The 18,143-nt window shown below is 48.2% G+C and overlaps 1 protein-coding gene across 1 annotated transcript in view; it reads right to left on the reverse strand.

Annotated features, from left to right (window-relative positions):
* Positions 1-471: 471 nt before the first annotated feature.
* The window catches only part of ACBD6 (acyl-CoA binding domain containing 6), an 81,904-nt gene continuing 64,232 nt past the window's right edge, over positions 472-18,143 (reverse strand). Inside the window, exons 7-8 of the mRNA XM_041479111.1 lie at positions 4,949-4,979; positions 472-1,064 (exon numbers count right to left, since the gene is read on the reverse strand). Of these exons, the coding sequence (XP_041335045.1) occupies positions 910-1,064; positions 4,949-4,979 (186 nt within the window). The 3' untranslated portion in view covers positions 472-909. The remainder of the gene's footprint in view (positions 1,065-4,948; positions 4,980-18,143) is intronic.

The raw sequence follows: 18,143 nt of genomic DNA on the forward strand, positions 1-18,143 counted from the left end.
CACTCAGGCATGGCCACCAGGCACATTTTTCCCTCTTTCTGGGTACCTGACCAGCTGAGAAGATCATGAAGTGTCTGAGACAGGCCCAGAGGGGTGACAGGGTGGGTGCAGGTTTATCTGTGCTTAGCTCTTACCAGACCTTAGCCCTGGAGGAGCCATTCCAGGGATGGAAACACAGCAGGAGGCCCTGGAGCCACTGACTGAGGTGGTGTTTAAAGCCATTCAATTCAGCAAAGGGGTAAAAGTCCTGTCAGCTTGGAGAGGCTGATTAGCAGCATGTGTTGTGTGAGAACCAGAGGGACAGACAGACACCTGTATGACCCTGCTGTCTTTGCAGCTGTCCCTCCTCAGGACAAGAGCTCGAGCAGAACTTCCCAAGGGTTATGGCTGCACTGAGCTGCCTCCCATTCTCATGGCTTCCAAGTCACCCTCTGCAAGAAAAAACCCAAAACCAAACAAACACATTGAGGCTTGATCCCAACACTGTGCTTTTATTTATATTATTTGTTTGGACCCAGGGAAAAAAAAAAAAAAACAACCTAAAATTCAGCCTGAATGGGAGAGACGAGCATCTCACCTGGCCCTGCATCCCCACGGAGGAGCCGACAGGTCAGCCCACGCTGCTCTGGTGAGACAGCCCATACAGTACTCGTGTTTGATACATTAAAATAACACTTGGGGCCTCCTCCAGGCCCTCTCCCCTCTCCCTCCCCCCTCAAATACTGATGAGTGTCAGAGCACGCCAAGCTCTGATGCCATTCTGCTCAGGGCATGCGCTTGGCCCTCGTGCTGGAGAGCCCAGCCAGACCCCGTGCTTTAAAAGGTCCCCTGGAACCCCCGAGGTGTTTGGGGAGGGCGGCAGGGAGGGAGGGAAGGGGTGTTTATTGCGGAGCATCTCTGTCCCGGGGCTCAGGGCTCGCCGGGGCCGTGCTGCTGCAGAGCCGAAGTGATGGCTTTGGAGTCCGTCACCTCCTCGGGCAGGCAGCCCTCCTGGTCCCGCAGCCCGGGGTCGGCTCCCGACTGCAGCAGCAGCTCCACGATGTCCAAGAACTCGCAGGTGGCAGCTGTGGGGGGAGAAAGGGAAGGGTTAGTGCGGGGATGCTGGCCCGAGGCGGCGGTGATGGGTGTGCTCGGAGCGGTGGCTGTAGCTGGCCATTTCCCCCGCTGGAGGCAGGGAACGCCGGCTCAGCAGCTGGCCCGGAGCAGCAGAGCACGGCCGGGGCAGCTCAGAACACAAGTATCGCTTTGGATCTAACAGTGCAAAGGAGGGAGAAAGGACACAGTGAGAGCAATGAAAGCCTGAAGTCCTGAGGGGGTGCCACTGGTGCAAGCAGCACCCAGTCAGAGGTGCTGGGAGCTGAGGGATCTGCAGGGCATCACCTGGGACAGAGGGAGCCTGGAACAGCTTGGCTAAGGCTCATTCCCATCCAGGACTGGAGAATGAGCCTGGGAAGGGTCCCAGAGTGCTACTGCAGCACTGCAGGGACCCCCAAAGTGCCACCTGGGAAAGCATTCCCTGCCTGCTTCTGTACCCAGAATTTACAAAGCGCTCACCATCTATAATGGATCTCAAAACCCTTGCCTCTCACCTGCCTCCTGCACCTCGCAGGGAGCAGGCAGCACACCCCAGGCACATCTTCAGTACTGCCTGGCTCCTCACTTTTGCCCATCCCTTCTCTTTGCACAAAATTCAGATGGTGCATAGCTGCTGTCCACCAATTCCTGGAGCACTAGCTCCAGGTGACTCTCCCCATGGCCTGGGACAGCTGTTAATGGCACACATTTTATTCCTCACACCTCTACTGGCAACTGTTTTTTCATCCCTCATTTTCTCTGACAATATAGAGTCAAGTTCGACCTGAGCTCTTCTCTGTCCTAGGATGTCTTACCTAAGGATGCTAAAAGAAAAGAACCAAGAAAATCAGGAAAACTCTTAACACTGAAGAGCTGGACTTGGCTGACATCAGCAGAAGTCCCAGATCTTGGATTTTCCCTTCAGCCTGTGCAACTCAGACCCTAGTCAAGCCAAAACCTGCCTTACAAGGCCATGAAGCTGGCAGCTTCCTCTTGCATTGGTAGCAATTGGTTTTAATAATATTTTGGGTGTTTTTATAAAGCAACTGACTGACTCCTTTAGTAATTAGAGTGTCTTTTGCATTACTCTGCAGTCTTCTACTGATCCAAAAGGACAAGCAGTAATGTCTCATTAAAATAAATTCAATGTGTGATTGGAGTTTATATTGAAAGGATAAAAAAGGGGTCAAAAAGGGGAAACAGGTTGGTGAGGAAGCAGGTGGGGGTGTGGGCGAGGCTGAGCTGAAGGGGGGCACATCCCTCTGCAGAAAACAGACTTCCAGAGGTGCCAAGGAAGGTACGGTGGCAGCTTCTGGGGATGGGGAGCTGATCCCCACGGGTTAAGGTGCCTTTCCTGTCTGGTGCCATGTCCTTGAGCAGGCTGGGGACATCCCTGGGGACGAGCACAGCTGCTGGATTTATCACACCCCGGGACCCTCGATTTGTCAAGGGCCAGAGCGGCAGCCCTGACACTGGCACGGGTGAAGATGAATTTCCATTCAGCGCAGTTCGCCTCCCGACTCCATTAATCCTCAGGGTTCAGATGATGAATTTTTTTTTATTATTTATTTCCCCTCCAGCGTCCCCTCCCACCGCCCTGCCCGGCGCAGACAGAGGCGAACAGATGGCGCTTTGCAGGGAAGCCGGGGTGCCCAGGAGGATACAGAGCCTGCCCGCTCCGCCGACACGCGGCCACCGCCGCCCGGAGAAGCCTTGATTTCCTCTGGGAGAGGCGGCAGCGATGATCCCGGTGTTCCCGGGAGCGGGTGGATGGAGAGGAGCCGAGGAGAAGGGCTGCCCAGCAGGGACACCGTGCGCACGGGCTCGGCCGTGGCTCCCCCGGGGCCCCGCTGGCCCCCGCTTAACCCGCGATTAAAGGCGGGGTCAGCGGCCGTCGGAAGGAGCCGGGATTTATAACCCCGGCAGGATGCGGTTTGACACCGGCTGTAATCAGGAGAGCTGTCACCACAAGGACAGCTGTCAGGCCACGCCGCTCATAAAAAGGGATGCAGACACCCTAAAAGCCTTGCTGATGGGATTTAACCCTTCCCTGGACTCCATGAACAGCCTCCAGCAAAAGGGAAGAACTTGTGGAGGCACTGCTCTGCTCACAGGTGGTGTCCATAGGAGCTCTCCTGCCTCCCCACCGCAGTTAATGACTCAGTTAGGAAGCGCTGACTGAAATGGGACTGGGAGGGCACAGCGAGTTCCAGTTTCAGGCCAACAGCCACTTGAATCAAACCCAGTCATCCATTTAAGAAGCAGTTTCCAAGCTTGGGTGATTTACAGCCAGATCAGAAAGAAAGGGAATGAGGATTCCTGGGGGCAGTGATGGCCCCCAGGGACAGCTGGGCACCCATGGGAACACCAGGCCTGTGTATAGCGACCCAGAGAGGCTTCCCAAAAATTATATACAGGGAGGAGAGAGGGGATGATACTCAAGGGGAAGAAAAAATTTCAACACTTCACAAACATTTGGGAAGAAAATTCTGGGAAACTGTAGTTATTGAAACACCTGAGCTGGAAGGGTAGATCAGAGAAACCATTTCTGAAATAATGTTCATTATATCAGTTATGTTTGCTTGTGTTGAACAACCTCCTTCAGTCCCCAGCCAGAGGGATCCATCTGCATGGAATTTAAACTCAGGTAGTGCATCCACCTTTTCCTTTCACATACTGGGCTTGCTTAGAAGCAAGTGCTCTTGGATAACTTACATGTGTGCTATGCTTTTGCACAATCTACTGTGAACCCGTGAGGCGTTGGAAAAGCATCTTCCCAGGAGAGAGAATGCCCAAAGTGTGGAATTGCTTAGGAAGAGAAAGAGGCAATGTGGCATTTTAAGTGCTGTCCATCTGCGGACAATGCTGTGCTAAGCAACAGATTCACCATTCCAGTCACAGTGACAGGTATTTGAAAAATTGAGTATCCTACAGGAAAGATCCCACAGGGAGAAATCACACATTATTGTAACTATAGTCTTGGTTCAGGGGCCATGGAATCTGGGAGTTTAGCTCCAGATCCAAATGCTGTGCCCTGGACTGATGTCTGCAAATCAATTTTGCTATTCTGCTAATGTCCTTGTGGAGAGATCAAGAAGAGAGAGAAAGACACAAACACTTCAGAATGACAAGTATGCTCTTAATTACTGTGACAGGCATCAAGAGAGAGTACAAGACAATAACTGGCTATGTCTTAATTTTGGGAAAAAGATTATGATCCAGATTAAATTGATACTTTTTTCCTATTCCCTGCACATCAGCACCGCACACATCACTTCAGTCTCTGCTTTTCTCATTTGGAGATAGAACAATCTTTCAATTAAATCACGGATCTAATTAGCCTGTAATTGTAGGAGGGACACCAACTGTGACTTGCCTCTGCTAATTTTGGTGGTAGAGAAGCTGCTGCTCTCTCAGCTGTGATCAAACAGGTTTGTCACCAGGACACACGAAGGTGGAGGCCACCTTGTTTGTCCCCTTCCCATGAGCTCTGTAACCTGTTAAAACTGGCACAGACCCTCCCTGAAGGCCAAGGGATTTGGCATCCCCTAACCAGAGCCACTCCTGGTGGCAGGTGGCACACCAACATCCTGAGACACAGAGGTGTACAGGGAAACTCTGCATCATTAATTGAGGGAAAAGGAAGGCTTTAAGGTGACATTTGCAGAGGAGAACGAAGGGAGGGCAGCAATCTTCTCCCAAGGCTCCTACCCCTACCATCCTGGGATTTGCTAGTGGAGGTAGCCACTGGTTAATCAAATCCAGCTTCCTTGCTCATTTTTCTCCTGGAATTTGTTTTCTGTGTACAGAGCATTTACTCACACAACAAATCCACACTGCTAAGAAGGAACAGCCAAGCTTAGAGGCAGCTTACCATAATGGAGTGCAGTCTGGCCTTCGCCATCCTGAAAAAGAGAAAGAGACTTGATTTTAGAGGTGTAGGTAACGTGGTAATACAAATACATTCCAGTTTTAAATAAATAGGCTGAATCCTAGCAGTGTTTTAATTGACCAGACAAACAGCCAGGACACCCAGCTACCTGACAGCTGGGATTTGAATCATCATCCACCATCACTCCCTATTGATGGATAATCAATATCTATCCACCCATAAGAGTGCGTGGATCACGTCATGACGTGAGTATAATTCAGTTCAAACTGTTATCACTTCCAACCCATAAAAATGAAGAATTTCAGTCCTATGGCCTCACTCTAGGATTCTCACTACTCCTGGTGCTTTAGTACAAGATGCTTCAGTGCAAACCCAGCTTTGGCCAGCTACCTGAGAGAAGAGTAAAGCACTGGGACACTCACACAGCTCAGTGCACTGAGCTCTTCAGCACATGGGAGCACACAGGGGAAAAAACCCAGTTCCTTCCCCCTGAATAAATGTAGGTGCCTGCCTTCAGACTTTAGGTCTGCCCCAATAGCCAGGTTAAGTTCTGTCAGGTCAGGAAAGGGCACAATGCTCAGGGATGAGAGCAAGTTGCCAAACTCATCCTAGTGAAACACCTGAAGTGCAAGGGCAGAGCAGTGTGTGATTTGTAGGTGCTGGCACACAGCTCCCTGGTCCAGCTGACACTTAAGGCACTGCATCAGCTGCAATGCTTTGGGAATATGTCCCCTCCCCAGTGCTCTGTCACAGTTGATGTTTCACATCCAGCATTGCAAACCCAGGCGCCTCACCCTGCCACAGCCTCATCCTGCCACCAGAACAGGTGAAATACCAGAAGGAAAGAATCACTGGCCCCTTTGCTTTCACTACTCCAACCAGGATTAGCCTCTAATTCAGTTCTTTGCCTCCTTAATTTATTTGCATCTGTCTATGGAGACTTAAGTTTTTAATTACCATCATCTTTGGGATTAAGGTGCAAATTCTACAGTTTGCTGTACATTCTGGAGCAGGCAAAAGAGAAAATAACAGGAAAACAGATAGAAATTCCACTTATAGCTAGAAGTCTTCTGGTTTCCCAGTGTGTTACTCTGTTTGATATTAAGCCTGTGGAGCTGAGGAATTAGGAATGACCTGTGTTTTGGGGTGGGAGGTGCCATGCTTTGCTCTGGGACACTGCACCAACACGACGACCAGGGCAGCAACAGGGATAAAAAGCCAGGTGTAACAGGCATTTGCTGCCTAAATACCCATTTCATGTCTTTTCCAAGCAAAGGGGTGGGTGGGTCTGATTTTTCCTTCCATGTGCACTCAGAGCAGTGTTTGAAGATGCCTCATTTCAGGAGCCTATTTCTGCCCAAACTGTGGGGAGCGCAATGCAAATGGGTGTCATTAGATGGTACCACAATCCAAAGAAATGAGGGAATCACAGCCAGCATCCATTGATTATTCCACACTAAGGTAACCAGTGTGAGCCAGTGCCCCTGAGCTCTCCTTAAGCACATGGCTGCTTGGAGGAGTGACAGGGCCAGCACTGACTTCAGCAAAATATGGAGCAAGCCTGGGGAAGGAGAGGCGGGAGCACTCCAGTGAGTTATTGAAAAGGCAGGATGTCAGATCTGTGGGCTGGGGGATGGGAATCCAGCTCCCCTCTGCATCACCACCTCCAAGACTGCAGCCAACAAAACCCACAGGTGAATGGGACTGGAGCCATGCAGCAGAAACCCTTTCCCACGGGAGGTCTTTGCTGCAGAACTCCCTGTTAAAACACATAGGACTGCTCCAGGAATCCTACAGACATTTGTTCCTCTTCCAAAGGCCTGCAGAAAGCACTGCTGTTTCAGCAGCTGGCTGGGGATAACAAGGTTTTTTATTTCTCTTAGATGTACTTTCTGGCATCTGCTGGGCTAAGGAGGGAGCGCAGGTCTCGGCATAGGAAATGCATCCCTCTAATCCCAGTGTGGTTTTTAAAAAGAACTATTAATCCAATGTTATGCAAACATGGTTTGCACTTTATTTACGCTGCGGATTTTCCCCCTGCTTTGAGCCTGCCCAATGGCCAAATGCTATTTGTTACACTTCTCAGATGCCGTGCTGTTTGCTTCTATTTCCTCTGTGACAAATTTTAATCCAGGTAAATGGAAAAAGCTCTAGTGTGGTCACTCACTAAAGGCCTTGAAAGCCCTTGGGAAGCTGCTGATCTCAATCCCTCTTTGATTTGGCTCTTTGGAGCACCGTGGCTAATTGCAGCCTGATGTATCTGGCTGCTCCAGGTATGGCAATGCTGAGCCTTCAGAGCAAAATGGTCACACCTGGAGACTAACCAAAGATGGGCTGTGAAAGTCAGGATTACAGCTCCCTTTGTGGGAATTATGTGAAACAAATATTACGTGAAACAAATATTGCCTGCCAGGCACTGGAAGTGTCTGTTTTGCAATCAAACACCATGTGCAGAAGATGAGTGAAGATGAATTGTAGCTGGTCTTGATGCAAGGGGTGTTTCCTGATGTGCAACAGAAAGCAGTGGCCTCTTGATCATCTTGAGGTCCTTCTCCCAAGATGTGTCTGTGTTAGGATGGATGATCCCAAACAGGGAATGGGCAGGTACAAGCCTCTGTCCTCACCCCATTGGCATCAGCCAGGAACAGGGCATCTGGAGCACATCCTCTGCAGCCAGGAGATGCCAGCAGTGATCAGATGGATCCTCTCAGTAGGTGGACCAAAAAGAAGGTGCTGAGTAAAGGTCAGTGGGGAACAGGAGATGGGCAGCTCTGGGCCAACACTGAGCCAGGATGCCTCTGAGAAGTGCCCTTTCATGCCTCTGTATCATCTGGGAAAATATCACTGTCACAGGGTAAAAAGGAGGAAACCTGCTCTGATTCGGTGAACTTCAATACAAAAGAGGGGAAAAGCCAGGCTCAAAGCAGCAATACACCTTCTGTAAAGGCTTGCAAGGCACTGGTAGGCCCTTTTCCCAGAGTCCTTTTAGCAATTCTCCATCTGTAAAAAGGAGGAGCTTGTGGAAATGGCAGAACCCACACAGGCAGACAGAAAGTGACCAGGAAGGGAGTACCACGACACACTCAAATGTAGGAGTGCTCAGTCCTAGACACATTACGGACCAACAACAGATCTGATTCCAAGATTCCCTCTTGCCTCCTAATGCCATGTGCCATCCCTGGTGGCTTCTACAGCCCCCTGGCACATCTGGCCACGCCAGGGTGACAGCTGAGCCCCACAGCCTTTAAGGGAGATGAAACCCCAAATGTTCATGCCTACCAAACCCATCAAAACAAAGATGCTACAAAATCATTGGTACTTCCTACATGCATGGTCTGTGACAGATGTCACTCAATGAAAATCCAACTACCAGTGGATAACTTATTGGATAACAGGATTTTGTTCTGCTCCTGAGAAATTTAAGCAAGAGAAATGGGAGAAGATGGACCGAGCGCAGATGGACCAACTACCTTATCTGCTAAGTGGTACTGTGGCTGCTGCACATGAATTCTGTCTTATAGCTGATGGGATTATATCAGTGTTGCCATCCCATGTACATTCCTTGGGAATTTCTGTTCCCTGCTTAACCTAACACAAGGTCTGGACTGAAGGGCAGAGACAAGGAAATGGCTTGGCTAAACCTGCTGAGATGCTGTGCACTCTGTAAGACACAATCTGCCATTTCAAGTAGACTTTGACTGGCCAGTGTCTGACTGTGGTTTCACTGGACAGTTTTAAAACCAGTGCTGTATAAACACTGATAGCTCAGAGCTGCTTCATTTGCCCTCTAGACTGAGTGCAGTGGGAGGGTGGCCTGGAGGGAGACACCGCCTCTTCCACCATCTCACCTGTTTTGTTCAGCACCAGGGGAGAAAGAGGAAAAACAAATCCACGCTGGTTACCTGGGTGAGCTTTGGTCCAGCCTGACCCCTTATCGGTGATGAAGCTGGGGCTGGACCCTCAACACCAGCACAAGGGTCTGGAGGGGACCCCACACCTCCTTGAGTGCTGCTCCACATCGAGACCTCACCTCAACACCTTCAGTCACCTCCCCAAGCACAACAGGAAACCTCTACACTAACCCTTCCCTTTCGAGGGGTAGCACGTGTGCTCTTTATTTTAAGGTATTTTTTCCCCCCATATCTCCTTTCTACTCATTTGTGGCACCTTTTAAGGTGCAGGGCTCGTTCCCATTGACAGACTCCGAATGCTGAATGCTGGCAGGGATCGCAGAAGATAAGAACGATGAGGTGATAAGAGTGTTTAACAGCACCGGGTCCTGGGCAGCACGATGGGCCAGAGGGAAGATAAATATTTACACTACATCTTTAGAAGGTGAGTGAATAAAAAGGGCCAGAATAATACAGACTCTGAACAAGCACCGATGCTTAGGAGCTGTAATATAAATCTCTGCAGCCTCACGACACACACTCACTCAAGCCAGGGAGATGAAAAATAGCCAGAAAATACTTCCCTCCTCTTTTAAAAAGGGTTTTATTTCTCATTTGTTTCTACTTTAGACTTCAAATTCCCAACAATTTACTTTATCCTCATCATTATCTTATTCTCTCTCTGAAATTTTCTCTCCAAGAAGACTGAGGGTAAGGCTACAGCTCAACACACCAGAATTTACTAATACTAATCCCCACCAATACTAAAACCAGGCAATGGGGGAAAAAATATAGCCAGTGTGAACTCCACCAGATGATTCAGCAGGAGACATCCCCATGTGCATCCTTGGTCCCAAGACCAAGGCAGCTCAGGCACTCCCCAGGGACCAACACTATGGGACAAAGGATACAGAGCAACCTCTGCTGAAAGCAAAACCAAAAAGCATGCACTGGTCATGAACAGCTGGTTTTTTAGGGATTGCAAACAACCCAAGCTGACAAGTGCAGGGCATCCTCTTAAGTTTGGCTCCTCAATTAACTCTCCCACCTCCCCTGTGTGTGCACACAGGTTTGGCAGGGTTCCCTTTCTCCCTGAGCTGTCCCTCTCCAAGAGCTCTCAGCTCTCTCCTCTGCTCATTCCTTCTATTCTGACCATTTCCTGCACTGTGCCAGGCAGATATCCCCCAGGATGGAAGGTGCTAGACTGGTTTTTATCATCACCTCTTGGGCCCTTCTCCAGAGCCTGCTGCCAGGCTATCATTTGGCCTATCTTCTAAGTGCCTCACAGATAAATTAGATCTGCATAGAGAAGCAATTATTACATTTCTAATGGCATGAACCCTTACAGCACAATCTGCTACTGAAAGGCAAAGAAAATTGCATTAGCTTTTGTTTGATTCAAAATTATGATCAAGGGAAGAGGGATGTTGAAGCCCTTTAAAGCCAAGCCTCTGAGCTGGGGATTTTTCTGTCTGGGGACCTCCCTGCTCGTATTCACTGCTGGAGCTCATACTCGTGGTTCATTTAGGAGTACTAATTTGGAGAAGCCTCCACTTATAAAGCTGCAGTTAAAAGCAGATCTAAGAAAGCTCAGAGAGAAGAGGATGCCCAGGAACCACCAGTGGCTCCCTCCTGAAGCCTGCATCTGCTAATGCTCCCAAACACCCCCAGCCCGAGGAGTTCAGTGTGCCAGGGTTATGCTAATCCCTCATCGCCCTAGTTTCTAACTGGTGCTGTACCTAAATTTCCAAGTGCAATTTCAGTGGGATTTATCACATCTACTATGATCAGCATGTAGTGCTGCTGGCACAGATACAGGCTCTCAATATCCCACCACAGACATGGCTGTCATTAATTGCAGAACAAACTGATTTCTGAACCCATGCAGCAGCTCATGCAGCAACATTGAAACTCTCAGGGATGTTTTGCTGTTGAGCATTTTTAACCCATTTTGCAGCTGGCACTCTGTGCCCAGCTGTGTATTTGGACATATTTATAGGTTATATTTGCTACTGCCTGTTACCAGGCATCTTGCTGCTCATCAAACAAGTGTGTTGGTGCAATAGAAAAACTGCCAGGAAGCTGCAGGGATCAAAAATGTGTTTGGAGAAGTCAGTGCCTAAAGCTGTAACAAGTGTCACAGTGCTGTGGCTGAGCCAGCCCCTGGCAAACCATGCAAATGCCATCCCAAGCTATGGACAGGATGATATTCCAAAGGGCAGGATGCTAAAATCCTCTTCTCAGGGTGCTTCCCCGCCCCCTCCCTGCATAAAAGTTAGTGCTCCCGTACTGCTTTATCACTTTAGCATGGCTGAGGCAGATACCTGCTTATTTAAGGGGCAGGATAAATGGGCTGAGACAGCTTTCCCATCCCCAATTCACTAGGGAACGCTTGGAAATTCCACCTGACACCGGGACTGCTCTGTGCTCTTAAACAATCTCCCGTCTGATCCGATTGTTCCCCAGTGGGGAGGCAGGCTGCAGCTAGCTCAAGAGTCATTGATTGGATTAACAGCCTAATTCCCAACAGATGAATAGAATACTGATGTCTTGTCAGCCCACATCATAGAAGGAAAACACAATCTGCTTCTACAGCCCCGAAATTTAACCCTTTGCTTCCCTGTTCCCCCCTCCCCGGGGCTGGATGCAGGGTCCAGCACTTTCAGCTGGAGATCCTACCTATTTGAATGAGAAAAAATTTAATAACCTTTGGGACACTTTGCCTAATCATTGACATGCCATGGTATTTTCTGTAAGAAACCCTCTTTTTCACCTTTTCCACACAGAAGAGATTCATACACCAGGGACCTTTATTATTTTTTCTCTTTTCCTGCCAATACAGGGAATGCTGTATGCTTCACAGTAAGCTGCTGAAAATTCATCAGCTCAGTGATACTTCTCCTGAAATATACAGATATTGAACGTTTTCTGAGTCTATCATTTGATCAGCAGGATGGATCTGCCTGGAAAGGAACATCCAGCTGTGCTGCAGGAGAGGCATCCCTGCAATGCCCTCTCCCTCCAACAGCTCTTGGCAAGCCGTGGGGCAGGGGAATGAAGCTGGGCACATCATTTGCTCTTGGAGAGCTTCTGTTCTCCACCTCCTAATGGAGACACTAATGTTTTCTTACCTCATAGAAAGACTGTGATAAGAAATTAATTGCTACTGGTCAAATGTTCACTACCACAGAAGCAGGACTGTGTGCATATTAAAGAGATTCTCCAAGAACAAAATTTATTTATGGAGTCGTTGGCACTGTCTGCTTTTATTTCCTTGTTCAGGAGACAAGAATAAATATAAATAATCTGATTTTAAGGAATTAATTCAAAATGACCCTATTTTTTTCTCAGATCACCGTGGTCCATAATGCTGTGGGGTTTTTGTGCTTCCAACACTCACCTTTTATGCTTGCATTTACAAAACAGGCAGGTATGTGAGGGGGGGGGGGCCCTGGCACAGCTTTCCTAGAGAAGCTGTGGCTGTCCTATATCTGGAAGTGTTCAAGGCTGGGCTGGATAGGGCTCTGAGCAACCTGGTCTAGGGGGAGGTGTCCTTGCCCATATCTGGGGGTTGGATCTGTGTGGTCTTTAAGGTCCCTTCCAAACCAAACCATTCTAAGATTCTATATACTTTTGAAGATTGCAAGAATATAAGCCAGGTTGTGCAGTGAAGCAGAAACAAGGTATTTCCAGTTTTATTTGGGTTTTACAGCTCACGTGCAGAGGGAAACACTCCCTCCATCACTCCTTAACTCTAACAAACTAATTAGTCCAGCACTAACATGACTAACAAGAGAGAAAGCATGGAAGTGCACACCCTTTTTTTTCTCCCTTCTATAACCAGTAGCTCCTAGTCATGACAGTTTTCTGGACTACAGGGTCTCAACATTATTATGCATATAATAAACTTGCTAGGAGACTGAATGAAAGACACAGTCCTTCCCTCTCCTGGCTTCCAGTACATCAACCTTACAGATAGTCCTGTCTTCAGAGAGACAGTGTGTCACAGTGTGCTCACAACATGGGCAGTGAGGAGACATTAATGACAGAGCTGCCTAACCAAAATAATTAGCCAGAGATGCCTCATAGACTCAAACAATTCAATTAATGCCCTATTAGTATTTTAAAGTGGTTCAAATTATTAGCTCTTTTTTACAATTTGCAATCATAATGTTTAATTTTCATCCCAGATGTGAATTGTTCCAGAACGGCAATAAATAAATAAATAAACAAAGAAATCCAAGGAGCCCTGTCCAGCCCAGCTCCTGTCCTGCAATACGGGTGCATTGTACATTCATGAATCCAGGTTAAGGATGGGGACTGGGGCAGTTGTGCCCTGGAACTAGCAGACTGCGGGTTTTATAAATACATACAGAAATAATTAAAATCTAAGGGGTTTAGAAGGGTTAATCTCCTTTAAATAATCTCTGCCACAAAGCCTGTAAAGTCACTGCTGGCACGATGCCCGCATGGGACCGGCTGTCGGTATCAGGACAGCACGTGTGGATGGGAGCAGGGAGATTAGGAGGCAGAGGTGGCCCAACAGTGCTGCTGCCCCACAGATGGCTGCCCCAGGCACTGCAAACCTGCAGGAGCAGGGCTGGATCCAGCCCCAGCCAGCAAGTCAACATGCCACTTGCTCCACCTGATTAGAGAGAAGGATGCTTGATTAGGGAGAGCGTTGCTGCCACTGCTTGGCTCACCTCAGTCCCTGCTGACTGCAAGGCAAATGCTGGCTGATATTTATTTAAAGGGATTCAGGGCTTTGGAAGTAACCCCTTTTCCTCTGCAGGCTTGAACCTAAAGCCCTGTGTGATGGAAGAGATGTTGCACTTTTAATTGTCAACTATAATGGCTCAGGGCTGCCACTCTGCCTTTCCAGATGTCTCCTTTGTAGGAACTGTCATTTAAAGACAGCAACTGAGTGACCATGAGAGAGAAAAAAAAATCCAGAAGAAAGCAGAGAAACCACCACTGTGTGGGCTAAAGCAGTGCCTGTCCCAAACCCCTGGGTTTGATTTCCTTGTTTTGGGCAAAGTCAGGCCCAGCTGAAATGCCCAGGAATGCCATGGCAGAGCTGGAGCAGTGTCAGAGGTTGTCTCATGAGGACAGGCATGGTTGCAATAAAAGCCAAGTCACAATGTGCTGCAGAGGTGCTCCTCCAGGGAGCTTTTTCTCCTTCAAGTCAGTGAGGATAAGACTTTGGAGACTCTTTTGGTGCCATAAACCTTTCTTGGCTTGGTGTGCAAAATCAGCACTTTCCATGTTGAGACATTCTGAAGCATCCTCTGAACTCATTAGATGAGATCTGGATTTTATTAAGCCAAGCTTGAGAAAGGCTGGGCTAGCAGGGAAGCTGAGTTCCAGTGGCACACAGCCCTCAGCATGAAAAACACATTTTGTTCTCTCCTCCTTTAGTGCCAGAAACCTTGCTCAGACATCTCAAAGCAAGAGGATAGTGCTGTGCCCTGCAGCCTTCAGACAGCCTTTCCTTTCCAAGCAGGCCTGTTCCTTAAGGATGATGACTCCTCTTTGTGGCTAATCTGGAATTAGAGAGGACGTTAGCACACTCACAGCCGTCTGCCAGAGGGGGAAGGTATCAGAGCCTGGATCCTGCCCCGCAGTGGAGCACTGCCAGGGAGAAGCCAACTGCATGTGTTGACTTAAGAAGCTCCCATCTCATCACCTCAAAGGGTTGCTGTTTTTGTGACCTCCAGCAGCCTTTTAGCAGCCTCTGTGAATTGTATTAGTAGCTGATTTACCATTTGTTATTTTATAAGGCATGAAGCTGCTCTTTCATTTACTCATGCACCACCAAGTACAGCTACATGTCAGACTGAAAACTCAGTCTGTGATCATTGGGGCTGTTTCCTGATAGAAGAAAGTAGGAATAAATAGTGAGGGAAAAGGCTTATTGGTACTGCTTATTCACAGACAGTCAGGTTTCCAAACAGCTATTAATGAAGTGCTACTACTAAAGAACATTAAAGGAAAAATGTCTGGAGAAAACTGCCTCAGGACATCAAACTCTATCAGTAACTGGGATTTCTCGATGGAGCCACAATGCTATTAAAATACAGCTGAACTAAGTACTTGCAGTTTGGTCTGTCATTAGGTATTTAGTGAGATGCAAAATTGATCTTCACTTTAAAGGGCTCTTTCAAAGTCTAGAGGCAACACTTGCTCTCTCCTTGTGCTGTATAATAGAGATGTTCCTAATGAAATTCAGCAGGAACTGGAGGCAACCAGGGAAAACCTCAGCCAACTTTATAACAGACAGATTTATGTTCAGGGGTGTCCTGCTCTTCAAATGAGTTATTCTGCACAGGGCAGGGATAACAGGTTCTCCATTCATGGCTTGTACAAGCGTGGCAGAAGGTCAAGTTCCCTGGTGGTGCTGGCTCTGTGCTGAGGGCTGGGGCTGCCGTCACATCTGGGGCTGGGCTGAGCAGCTCCATCCCATTTCCCACTAAAGCAGCCCAGGGAGCCCCTTGGGACCAGCTGGGCCTAGAACTGGGCCCAGGCCATGGGAGCAGATGGCAGGTGCTGGTGGTGGCAGCTGATGTGGGGCAGTGCTGAACCATGACCTAGAGGTGAAAGGCTCCATATCTCCCATTATCAATCCCCAGAGCCTCCTCTGGAGTAAGTGTTGATACATTAATCTTTCTGACTGATGGAAACAAACATTGCACAGGGGAATCTTTATTTATATTGAGCCCAAATCACGCTTAAAAACATAAAGTTAAGGGCAGGCTTAGGTTTCAGCCTTCCATCAGAAACATTCCTAGTTAATGCCACCCTTTTCCCCTTCCACCAAATTTAAAGAGCACGTCATCACGCATTAGTCTGAGCACAGCCCCAGTGTGGATGGCTGCAGTAAATAATAAACTGGTGTTAGTGCTTCCTGCTGTGCATGCTGTCCTCCTAAACAGTTTAATAAAAAAGGAGTATATTTCTGAGCACTGCTGGAGTGCCTCAATGAAGCATGTGGTGTAGGATAAATACCTCCACATCAGGACACTTTTCAAAGCCATCAGGCAGAGGGGTCAGTCTGTTGTGGGTTTTTTTAAAACTGCACAAGCTAATGCTTTAAGAGTGTCTTGATGGAATCAGGGAAATTGGATTGTCCCCCCATTTGCTGGCCTAAAACAAGCCTTTTTTTATTTATCCCATTAGAGGAACACAAGAGAAACCTTTTAAATGTCACTAAAATTTTCCCTGCATTGCAAAACCCAGTCAAAAGGGTTTTAATTTTCCCTGAGACCTCTTAAGTAATGCAGTATGTCAAGATTTAATACCTTGTGTGCAGGGGATTGTCTGCATTCTGTGCTGTTTCACCAGGGTGACTCCATAGGGTCGGTCCTGGTCACTGGATTTGGTCCCTGTCAGCACTGAGCTGCTTGAACAGCCCACACCACTTCAGATCAGGTCTGCTGAACAAATAGGCAAGTGAAAACAAGATGATATGCAGCTTTCCCTGGACCAGTCTGGGACTACAAAAATTCAGCAGTGCTGCTCACTCTCCAGTGACTTTGTTCTGTGAGTTGGGACTCTCAGGTTTTGGAAAAGCCTGTCATTTCTAGCCTTTATTCACTTATTTATAGGAGAGCCAGGGAGAATTGTCAAGAGGTACTTTTGTACATCAGGCTCCACATTCCCCTGGCAAATTTAAGGAGATAAACAGGGCAATATCACAAGCAGAGCCCAGGACTGTAAACTGGCTGAAGATGCACAACACACTAAAGCACACTGGCTGAAGATGGCAACAGGACCATAACACCTTCGAAGGCTGGGCTGGTGCTCGCTCCTACCTTGCTGTCCCAAGGGCTGAGGGCATTAATGCCAAAACAGCTTCTCAGAGTCCCTTGGTGCTCATCCCACTTTTTAGCCAGCCTGGGAGCTATGGGTGATCTGACTTCCCAAAGTAAACCCAGCTAGTAACATATTCTACTAAAATACACCATTATTTTGTTCCTGTGGGATATGGGAGTTCTCTATCCATGCTGTCCATGTTTCTTTTTGCAGATAGTGAACATGTCACACCACAGTGAAAGAGGACCTGGGATGGCAAATCATTTTGGGCTGTGTAATTCTCCCCAAGACTGGTTGTGCAGAGAAAAGAGGAAATGAAGGGGAATGAGCATCCAAGTTGGGGTATGCAAGCCTCCAGTCTCTTGTTCCAGAATTCACACAGGTGCACTGAGAGCTGGGAAGGGTGCAGAGCCCAGGAAATCAAGCAAGAGGAGGCACATCCCAGCCTCTCAAACAGTCCCAATAAAACCCAGCCCTGAGACCAAGACACTGCCTACTGATCTTCCCTGTAGGGCTTCATAATCTATTTTACAAAATGTCAAAATCCAGCATGAAAATTGGAAAAAGGGGGTAGGGAAAAAAAGAAAAAAAAAAAAATCAGACTGGCTGGTTATTGGACCAGGGGCTGTGTTAAAAGGATCAGGAGGTGGTGGGCCAAGCAGTGGGGGAGGGAATGGGATAAAGCAGTGGGTCTAATCAAATCAGTTTAAAAAGCTGCAGCCTCTCGGAGTTAACCTTGCCAATCAGGGAGGCGGCGGGAGCATGTCTGCGCACACTGAAGCGGGAGCGCGTCCTTGAACCCGCGCGTTCCCGTCCTCCGCGCCCGGCGGGCAGCGCAGCCCGGCCCAGGCCTTGGCTCCCTCCTCAGCCTCAGGAGGAAATCAGCGCTGCACAGGCAGCTCGGAGGCTTCCCTGTCATTAGAGGTGAGCCCACGGGATTAAGCCGGCAAGAGTTGGAGAAATGTTAAAAACCGAAGAAACCGAAAAACAGGGAACAAAAGGAGAAGCCCTCCCATTGACAAATGCTGTTGCACTGAGCCCGGCAGCTGTGAGAGGCATTACAAACCTTTGCTAATGACTAAGGGCACTGAAGTCACTTTAAAATAAATATTCACTAGGAATTACACGGGTAATCTAAAGGGATTATCCTGCTGCCTTAACAGGTCCATAACCTAAACATTAAATGGTCTACACAAGTGTTTGCATTAATTTTGACCCAAATCAGCCCTTCTGCTAAAAGCTTTGGAAAGCCAGATTAAATTTTGGAAACCACGGGTCTGCTCTGAGTTAGGGTTCTTATAAATTCCTCCAGATCTTCTGTTTTCTGAAGGAAAACCAGGGCTGAGCTCTTGGAAGCCAGGAGCCTGCCAGCAGCCAGGGAGAGGCTTTAGCAGAAACACACACGCAGAACATGAAGCAGCAAGCACAAATCCAGCCTGCCACACAATCCAGTCCCTGTGGTAAAAGTATCTGTG

Source organism: Pyrgilauda ruficollis, unplaced genomic scaffold, assembly GCF_017590135.1.
Source record: "Pyrgilauda ruficollis isolate IOZ18807 unplaced genomic scaffold, ASM1759013v1 scaffold47, whole genome shotgun sequence".
Taxonomy (NCBI): Eukaryota; Metazoa; Chordata; class Aves; order Passeriformes; family Passeridae; genus Pyrgilauda; species Pyrgilauda ruficollis.